The following is a 10,624-nucleotide window of genomic DNA, read 5'->3' on the forward strand; positions in this document are numbered from 1 at the left end:
AAATGCAGGCTTGGTGAGCAAAACAGTATCTTTCTATCTATCTGTCTGCCTGTCTATCTATCTATCTATCTATCTATCTATCTATATATATATATATATAGTACAGTTTTGTATAGGTCAGTAGTAACTAAAATTTACCAGACTATAGCTTCATTTTATCTGCAATATTTTTTTTTTCCAGATATTTGGAATACTGCGGAAAACATTGTTTTCCCTTCTTGCTTTGTTGAGGAAAATACACAGAAATCCTTTATTATCATGGTTAATGAATAAAAACAATGTACACATGCAGTTCCTGCTTTTTTCTTTTTCCATCCATTTGTTCTGTTGTTTTTAGATGATTGTATCTCCGCTTTTATTTGGATGTGTTTGAGTTCCTTTAGCTGGGCTGTAAAATGATTCCTGTAAACTTCTATTTTATCGTTAGATCCATCGCTAGAGTTGAGGGAGTGGACCTGTGTGTTTTTCTACCTGGTTGTCACGGGAACAGATCACAGTGGGCAGTAGTGAGGAGAGACATGACATGAAGCCGCATGTAGAATCATTAACCGTGCCATACACAGTTGCACAACATGCGCATGACCGCATTAATGAGGGTAACATTAGTGCTTATTCTTTCCTTTTTGTCAGCTTTAATTTCAGAATGACAAGAAAAATAGTTTGAAAGTCTTTCATTTACATGAAAATGAGAATGGGAGTTCCAGTGAGCACAAAACTATGGTCAACGTGGACTAAAATCATATGATCTGTCCTGTGACAGACATGTCTGGCTTAACCATTCTCATATTTAGAGTAATTTTAAATCAAAATGTTATAGCAAACATTGACAGTTATATTCAGTAATTTGTTATAAGTGTTTTCACTGCAACCGATTCAGTTGCAACAAAAAATTGCTGACAACTTTATATAATAGTCATTGAGGTTCATTTCAAAACAAGCAGCCAAGTACGTTCCACTAGAGCGCCACTCTACATCAACACACTTCTGTTTATCTACCATAGGTTCCCCATTACACCATTATGCTTAAAGCAGTTCATACTGCAAAAAAGCGATTAAAGAACTGCAACTGTGGTTGCGAGAATTTTATTATTAAAGATTTGGTTGCATGAATTTTATTGATTGAACTTAAATGTACAATAAATGTAATATATATTTAACTGATTACTAAATTACTAAAATCAGTTTACCTTTACAGTTTGCTGACAAACTTCTTAAAAACAGGCAATTTTCAGCCACATAATGAATCACAGTTCATCACAAGTAACTTTTCCATAAGCTGAGGTAAATACTAATATATGGAAAGATGCACACCATAATGGTAACCCAAATTATAAGACGACCTGTTCTTTTTGACTTTCAACAAATGTACATTTACCTGTATGGTCCCACTTTATATTAGGTGGCCTTAACTACTATGTAATTACATTTAATATTAATCATTTGATACAATGCACTTATTGTGTACGTACATGTTTCAACATTATATTTTGTAATTTAAAAAAATATGTGCATGTAATTACATCTGTAATTAATTTCCATCATTACTTTTATAATTACACTTTTATAATTACCCCCCTACATTTTAACCCACCCTTAAACCTACCCATACCACCAAACCTGTTCCTAACCTTACCTGTATTGCAAGTACATAGTAGTTAAGGCCACATAAAATAAAGTGAGACCACGCATTTTGCTGTAAAATTAAATTAAATCTCCCATTAGATATTTAGTAAAAGTAGTTACCATTATCCAACATTAACCAATGTAGTCTTTTATCATTACAATTATGACCATTTTCACTAAGACTGTGCAGCTACAGTCTCACTAAATGAAATGCACATTCACAGTCTTACTCTTTCACATGCATTAACAAGCACCCATCTATTTCCCAATCTCTTTCCTTTTCTCAAAGAGGAAAGAGTGCTTTTAGGGAATGCGTGGAATGTGTGATGCAAAGCTGCAGAGGATGTGATGTGTGCACCTGCACACAGGATTGGATATCTGATGGCCTCAAAACAAACTCACCAAAACAATCTTTCTCGCCCTCTGTCTCAATACGCTCTTGTCATACTTGACAGTGATACTCGGGTGTCATCAGTCTGTGCGTTTCACTCTCACAACCCTTTCTCACACTGCAGGCTCAGGGTCAAATGCTGAGGTGAAAGGTCACCTGTGGGTTCATTTAACACGGTCTTCCTCGGTTTTCTTGACAGGAAGTTAGCACGGTGAGATGAGAGGAAAACTGCCGGCAGGCGTTATCCTTTTGTCTGAGTTTGTGTGTGAGTGCACGTGCAAACATTTTAAAAGGATAAATTATTTTTCAACTTAAGTTTTTGTGATACCTTTTTTTTTTTGAGGACAATAAGGTGTGAGCTGCTAATAAGGTTTGTCTCTGAAACATCTTTATTAATTATGGACATTTTTGATCATGTTTTGCTTGAAAATGAGATGAATGAACACTATAAAGAAGCTAATGTGTAAATTGGCAAACATTCGCTTTAGTTCATGACTCAAGGGAGCTGTTACAGAGAAACCTGCATACATCAGCCTGTATTTACCAGTAGGCCTACTGAATGACATCACGCAAATCACTCTCTCGCACACACACGCACACACGCTCATCCCGTTACACTCGAACACTCTTAACACCAATTCCTACACTCCTTTAGATACAGAGACCATTATTTACACAGACACGTACACCCTTGCCTCTATGCTGTGGGTACAGGATGGCTCATGTTAAAACTGGCCGGTAAACTGATTCCTCACATCACTTAACTTATTTCAATCTAGTTGTTATAATTACCAAAAGCTGCCACCAATTTCATCAGCATGTCTTAAAGCATTCAGAGTTTCATTTTATTTTGATAAGATGAAATTAAATTAATAAAACGTTCATTTTAGTAACCGACTATACAAAGAAACAGCAAAAGAATCAGAATCAAAATATTGATGTGAAAATTAACTTCATTGTTACACTGTAAGCCCGGATTTTGTATCTAATTAAACCATTTAATTACAATTGAACACAATATTTAAGTTTTACTGCATTGCTTATAAAATATAAGTAGATTCTACTAATTTGTAGACATATTTGAACCTGTGAATAAACTTAAGTTAAATTAACTCGTATTATGAAATTTATCTCCTGACCACGCCTCCTCCACCGGTGCTGCGAGTAACAGCGCCATTTTGTCACTGTGATTGTGTATGAATTTAAGCTGTGGATGAATGTGGAAATTTAGATTTAGATAGTTCTATTGGCATTGTTTTCCGCCATTTATCTTTTATCACGTCCCTCGAGAAACTCTTTGTGATCGGCAAAAGTCGTTGTTCGTCTAAACGACGGGACATTTCTCATCCGTTGATAGCTAGTGTTCTCACTCGCCTGCGCTTGAACCCCTGACTGGCGAGTTCGACTAACATTTTTTGCCTTTTTCTTTCAATGATTTCTTTTTCACTCGAGGAGCTGTTGTTTGTGAGGAGTGTAAATTTAGTTTTACTCATACAGTAGCCGCGATTCCAGCCGAGGAGCGACAAAGGTGGAGCTAATATGGTGAGTGCAGTACGTTAATGTACCACGTTTAATTTAGACATGGCTATTGTTTGAAAGCGTAAGTTTTCGTTAATTAGCGGTATAAATACAAAGGCGGATGAATATACTTCTGTTCTATCTAGGTTCAGAGTCCTCTTAACGACTATCTTGTTTTGGAAGAAAGAAGAAATGGAAGAGATGCTTTGAAAGTGTAAGTATGATCCTAATAACTGATAAGAGAGCACTGCTATTTACACATTTTCCTCCTGGTTTCACAGACAAGGCTTAAGGCCAGTCTCAGAATAAAATAACATGTTTAATAACATGACAAGGAGTCTTTACTGAAAATACCTTGTAATGACATATTTTAAAATATGTCAGTGCCATTTTTCTTTTCTCAAGATGCACACCAGTAAAGCTTTTAAGGTGTTTTTATAAAAGCTATTTAAGTATCTTAATTTAACTAAGGCCTAGTCCTGGCTTAAGCTAAGCCCTGTCTGTGAAGCCCTGTCTGTGAAACCCTGTCTCTTTGTTCAAACATGGAAATTATTCAAGAACAAAACAATTTCCTTGTTCACATTTATGCCACCTTCACACCAAAGTTCAAGATCAACTGTATGTCGTGGGTTAACTGAGACCTGTTCTGAGGATGATCACTTTGACTAGCACAGTGTGTGTCAGAAGATTATTCATAATGATGATGGTGTGAGTCTGTCCTGCACTCATTCCTGTTGTTTACAAGCTTTCCTGAATAACACCGATCTTCCTGACCATATGCCAGTAGTGTTTGTATGTGGATTTTACTTTAAATATTCTGTAGATGTACAATTAAACGTAAACCCTAAAGTCTAATTACCATCTGTAAACTGGAAATTTTCTGAGAGCTGTACCACCTAACCACTGTATCTGACTGCTCCAGATTAATTTAGACATTGATAGTGTTGCCATAGAAAAGCGCAATTCCCAGTCTATTGACATGAACAGCTCACAAGCTGAACATCACAATGTTGTCCTCTCAGAATTAAAGTAATTATGACATGGTGTGAAGGCAGCATATGACTTTGAGTATTTAACAACAGCATTGTCTAACTGACTTGATAATGTATTTGTCGTTCTGTTTCTTCCTCTGTTAGGAGGCAGCTGACAAGACAGACTTCAGTAAGAATCCTCAGCGTTGATCAAGAAAGTTCACAGCTCACCTCATCTAGAGTGGGAATCATCTTGGAAGAAAGCTTGGTAATGGATGAACTGACCAATCTCAGGCCTTCTATGTCCATTGTTTTCAGACTGATTTCCCTGCCTACACCTGGACTATCCTAAGTGTATGAAAAGTATTTTATATTTTTTGTCGGGAAAAGGTGAGCTGACACCTAAAATTCAGTATTGCCAATAGTGTGAACTCAGAGTGTGGAAAAAACATATCGTTTTGATGCTGTTTGTTGCGATTCTGAGGAAAACTTGTTTGTGTGCTTAACGATAAGTTAATTTGTTGAACTAGTATCTTTTTGAACTTTTTTTTTTTCTCCCATGTTTTATGGGGAAATGTTTTCAGGATATGAAAAAAATGGTTTTGTTGTGTTTTCAATTGAATATTTGTAATTGAATTGATTTAAAATAAAAGGGAAAATTGCATTAATGTTCCTTTATTTGTTTGCTTTTTTCTTAATTTTCTAGGTTAACAAATTGGAAAAATAAAACATTTGATATAGATTTAACTTGGAAATTAGTATATTTGACTTAAATATAATAGTTATAATAATTGCAAATGAAATTATGTTACAAAACATTTTAAGTTAAATGAAATGACCTTTGTAATTCATATTACAAAACATTTTAAGTTAAATAAACTTTACATTACTTAAATTTTTTAGGGCAACCAGTTTCCTCCAATTTTTTAAGTAAATTCAACTTATCCGGGTTTAGAGTGTAGTTTTAAATACAATTTCTTTCAAAAAAAAAAAAAGAAAAAAAAGACAGTCATATATAACATGATTTCTTCTTAGAGGTGATGCATGTCTGATACATTGGATAATTCCAGCAGAGGTATGTTAAACAACTCTAGTGTTCAGTCCTGGGTGTAGATTACTTGCTGACCTGTTTAATTCATCCTTAACTCACACTCACGTGGTCAGGTTCTCTGCAGTTAGGTTTAGAATCTGAGATCTCATGACTAATAACATTAAATAAATAGTGCTTTTCTTGGTCTTGTGTGTTCATTTGGGCAGTGTTTAGGTTGGTCTTAGGCGTCAGACATGACATCTATGTCCTCAGATCCGGTCTGTTTGGTGGCAATTCTCCAGCGGTTAATGTGGTGGTTTCCCTTCTTCTTCTGTGTGCACTCTGGGCCCTCTTCCTCCAGTTTCTGCCTCTTATACTTGGTCCTGCGGTTCTGGAACCACACTTTCACCTGAAGGGAGCAGAAGACCAAGACATCACTTTCCATAAAGCTTTTGGTGAGTAGGCTATACATAACTAGGTTGACACTTCAGCCTGTCATTACTATTGGGAAACCGAGACAGATTGTGATTGATGCTTAGCAACACAGTTCAAAACGCGTTTGTGTTTTAAACGAACCATTTTAACGCCACAGATGACACGCGGTCGGCGACGTTCGATTGGTTCTGTTGCTTTTTTTTTTGTCCTTTTTAAATGTTTCAGAACTTTAGAAGAAATCTAAACAAACATTGGTGTTCTAATCGAACCATTTTACCGCCACTGACGATACGCGGTCCATACAAGACGTTCAAATGATTCTGCTGCTTTTTTGTCCCTTTTAATTTGTTTCAGAACTTACTGCGTATTGGAAGAAATCAAAACAAGCACGAATAGGTTTTACGTTTAAAATGAATTCAAATACGTTTACTAACGTAGCCTAGGCATTGAATCTGTTTGACCTTCTAATTAATTTTTTTTCAATAAATGTTTACATTTCACACATTTCAAAGGAGCGATCTATGCCTACCGCCATAAATAGTCGCATTTATGGAAACATAAGGATAGCCAAAAACAGCCCCGGAAGAAGAAAAACTGATTTATCTTTTATTTATTTCTGAAGCGGTCTAGTGCGCGCTACCCTGAACAAATTCACGAGATGCTGAATGAAGTCCTAATTTACTTTCACAGGCTTAAAAAAATCACAAATATGACTATATACATTGGCCAATATTTTACCAAAATTACTTTTTCTAGGAATAGTTGGTGTAAAGCAATGTTAATCCTGTTTAGGGTTATTTTAGATTATCTTTTGCTATCGCTTACAAGATTTTGTACAATTTTACAAATTATGTATGCCATGTTGCGATATATCAAATCATGTTAGTTGACGCTTGTAGCCATATGGCATAATTTGGAAGAATACTGAGGAAAGCTCTGCCAGGGTTTGAATGAAATGTAAACAGAAGTGAAATGTGTTATGACAATTAAAATTAAACGTTTTCAAAATAATTTTCACATCATTTGATCAGGGTGAATGGGTTTATTCGTACTTAAATCTTCGTACTTGTATAGCCTAAGATAAAATTATATCACAGAGCGCAGTTAACCAGTGACACATGGCCAGCCAGCGTCCTTTCAGACTCGGATTTATTCTGCTATTGGCCCGTTTCTGGATTTAGCAAGCAGCTCGAGTGTTGTTTACATTATCATGTAGGCCAACAGCAACAGCTTGTCAGTTCAACATTAATCATTCAAAATGAAGAAATGTCTCATTATAGTCGTCAGTTTTCTACTCATTGCACAATGTCATATCAAACATTCCATCATAACTTAAAAAACATAGGCTAGTCTATTATTTACTTTTTATTTTATTATAATTTTTAACCAACGTTTCCTGGTTCCACATGAATTATTTTAATTAGTTATAGAATATTTTTGTGTTATAGTTGTGAGAAACTTAGTTCATTTGCATCTGCACTTTCTGTTGCAAGCGAAACGGTAGCTATTAAAGACCATTTTACTTTGTGCCTTTAAAAAGATTAGTTATAAAAGATTTTCGATGTGCATGGGAACAACTTTTTTTTTTGTTTGTTTGTTTTTTTTTTTTTTTGCCTGTGTTATAACACGAGTTTGCTAATGTTTACCTGAGTCTCAGATAGACTGAGGCTGTTAGCGAGCTGTTTCCGTTCGGCTCCGACTACATAATGGTTCTTCTCGAAGGCTCGCTCCAGGCGCAGCAGCTGAGAGGGCGAGAACGCGGTGCGGATCCGCTTGGGCTTCCTAGCAAATGGGCCGTGTAGTAACAGCGTGTCCTGTGAGACGTCGTTGCCTGAAATAATAATAATAGTAATAATAATATATTAAATAAAAGACAACGTGATTATAGCCATTAGTTTTGATAGTAGGTAGTTTAAATTGAATACAGCTTTATGTAATGTTCATTAGGAAAGAAAACTGTAGCCTGAGTAGGGATCTCTTTTATTTAGCCTACATTTCAACAAATGTGAACGCTAACTATCGACTTTAAACTGTCAAAAATGCACCCTGCTTTTATGACTATTTTAATTCGATTAATTTAATTATGAACTTATACTTTATGAGTGTAGAATATTTTAGAATAAACAAACTGTATTAACATTCTGCCACTCCAGATTGTTTTTGGGCGCTTTTGGAGTTATACATGCGTCTGAACTTGCTTTTTGGAAGTAATTCTGTAAGAAAAGTATAAATGATTGACTTTATGGCTGAATAATATTTTAGGGATGAATTTATAACTGACTGAAAAATGAAAACAATTAACGTTTTTTACAATATTTCTATATGACCATTCCACAGTAATTGCTATCAATTAAAAATGTTTTGCCGTATTTGTCTATAAAACACAAAGAACCAAATAATATAAGCGTTCATTTAAATCAGTAGACATACACATTTTGGCATTTTTAACTTTCTATTATTAATGGCAATGTAATTTGCCTAGTTTAACACTCTTTAACCTGATGATTCACTATAGGCTAAAACAAAAAAATTGCAGGGTCCGATTTTAAATGTTGTCAATTATAAAGATTTAACCACACAAAATCCGGCATTAATTATTACGAATGGCCTATACTGCCCTCATAACAGACTCTTCTTTAAAGGTCATTATCACTGTTAGCTAATTTATTAGCACTTTTAGCTAATTAATAGCCTAATATTTGACCTTTATATTAACATTTTTCAGTTCATACGTTTAACAGTCTTTAGACAACAGCTTCAACACCAGAAGAAAACAAATCATCCAATGAACCATGAAAATAAAATTGTGATAATGACGAGTTGTAACGAGTTCACCAGAGCAAATTCGTCATCTGTCATAGCTCGACAGTGTGGTAATAATAATATTAGTAATAACAGAGTACCTAATTAATAAGGAAGTAACTGTCAACTAATAAAATGCTAAAAAATTAAAGGTCATCTTGGGAAAATAAAGATAATGTAATCTTATTTACCACATGAAAACAGCCTCACAAACGGCATTAAGGCGGAAAACAACTGCGTTTTGCCGTAGGCTACAAGAAACTGGTGGAAATTCTGAATTCAAGATCAAGCAATTACTGTTATCAGAACTGTTCTTCAGTCATGTTATAATAAGCTTATCACAGTGCATTCATTTTGGGAGGTATGACATTGTGTATTTGTGAGTGCACAGCCTAGTCTAAATCTGTGTGTCCCGCTTTAAGTATCGCCTCGGGGCATGGCCAAAGCTGTAAGCATATCATTTGTGATTTTCATTTGCTGCGTTACTTTCCAATACAAACCCCAACTATTAGTGTTATCCCGCTCCACACTGGTAAGTAACCTGTAGCCGCAAGCGAGCATTTATGCCAGATAAGTTTAGAGACACACGCCATGCCTTTTAATGCACAGCATTGGCTACTTTTATTTAACACTTTTGAAAAAGTAGCCTACATATACGTGCAAATATGCATAGGTTATTTTATTATTTTTATTTAGGCTGGTTGAAATAGTTGTTTATTGCGCGGTGGATGCCGATATCGAGACGCTTACCTTGAAACCGATGGCCAAAAAACCTGTTCCTTAAGACCCACGGATAGAAATTCAGTGGTTCACGGTGCTGCGTGCCAAAGAAGTGCGGGTGCTGGAGGTGTGTGCTGCCGAGCTGGTGTGGGTGCATGCTAAGAGGTGCATGGTTCACAGTCTCCGAAAACACCAGTTCGGGGTTTGGATAGAGCGCACGGCCTGCGGGGCTTTGATAGCCGTTAAGAAAACTGTCAGGAGGCGCCGTGTAGCTTAGGGCGGTAGGGCGAATAGGGTCTTCTGGTGTTAAGGGGCTTTCCTTCGCCACCAAAGACTCAATGGTAAAACAACGCTTTCCCGTTGCCGAGAACATTGTCCGTGACGGAACCAGTACAGTCCAGCAGATGAGGTTCACCTTCACGTCGTTTCAAAATTACTCCTTTTAGTGACCTCTGTCAGCAGCACTACTATTTTAGAAAGACATTGTAGAGAAGTCAGATAGAAACTAAATTTAAAACACCTTAATATTCCCTACTTTGGCCAATTACTGTGTAATCCATCGATCCACGAGTGTCCATAAATCGTGAAAGGAAAAGTGAGAATATAAGCTCTAGACCCATCGATTTGGATTTGAGGGACGCCACACAGTGTCGTCTGAGACTTGCACTCATTGGATGAAAGCCCTTGGCGCATAGAGCTCCGGCGGTGGGCGGGTCCTTCGTTCATTTGGGTCAGATAATGAACTCTATTAGTTTGATCATTCACTTCAATGGGGCTGCCTCCAACAGGTCAGCTCCTACGCTGCAGATAATCAAAAACTATTTTCCTTGTCACACGTCCAACAGTATGCAAGCCTTCAGGGTGTATTCCAGCCTTATACGTTAAGACGATGGGTTTGCTTTTTAACTTTTCTTCACTTCATTTTTCATTCATGTATCACGGCTCTTTAGCTATTCACAAATACAGCAACGATGGTGAACCCCACTAACCTAAATTAATAGAACATTAATAAAACGTGGATGTTTTGTTGCTTTCATTAGCTACTTTTTTGCGACAAATTTCTAAAAGGAATATTTCGAAGAAAACAAAAATGTATTTTTTCAATCGAGTAACACAAACCCACATCCGTGCTAT

The 10,624-nt window shown here is 36.2% G+C and overlaps 1 protein-coding gene and 1 long non-coding RNA gene across 2 annotated transcripts; one reads left to right on the forward strand and one right to left on the reverse strand.

Annotated features, from left to right (window-relative positions):
- Nucleotides 1–2,962: 2,962 nt before the first annotated feature.
- On the forward strand, nt 2,963–5,163 carry LOC127174671 (uncharacterized). The gene is made up of 3 exons (XR_007828893.1): nt 2,963–3,556; nt 3,679–3,746; nt 4,669–5,163. It is a non-coding gene; the product is annotated as an uncharacterized LOC127174671 (long non-coding RNA).
- Nucleotides 5,164–5,468: 305 nt separating this feature from the next.
- emx1 (empty spiracles homeobox 1) lies at nt 5,469–10,093 on the reverse strand. The gene is made up of 3 exons (XM_051125169.1): nt 9,521–10,093; nt 7,615–7,799; nt 5,469–5,942 (listed from the first exon to the last, which is right to left on the reverse strand). The coding sequence occupies exons 1-3, from the start codon at nt 9,861–9,863 to the stop codon at nt 5,775–5,777; spliced, it is 696 nt and encodes a 231-aa protein (XP_050981126.1). The 5' UTR covers nt 9,864–10,093; the 3' UTR covers nt 5,469–5,774.
- Nucleotides 10,094–10,624: the final 531 nt, after the last annotated feature.

This window comes from Labeo rohita, chromosome 13 (genome assembly GCF_022985175.1).
Source record: "Labeo rohita strain BAU-BD-2019 chromosome 13, IGBB_LRoh.1.0, whole genome shotgun sequence".
Classification (NCBI taxonomy): Eukaryota; Metazoa; Chordata; class Actinopteri; order Cypriniformes; family Cyprinidae; genus Labeo; species Labeo rohita.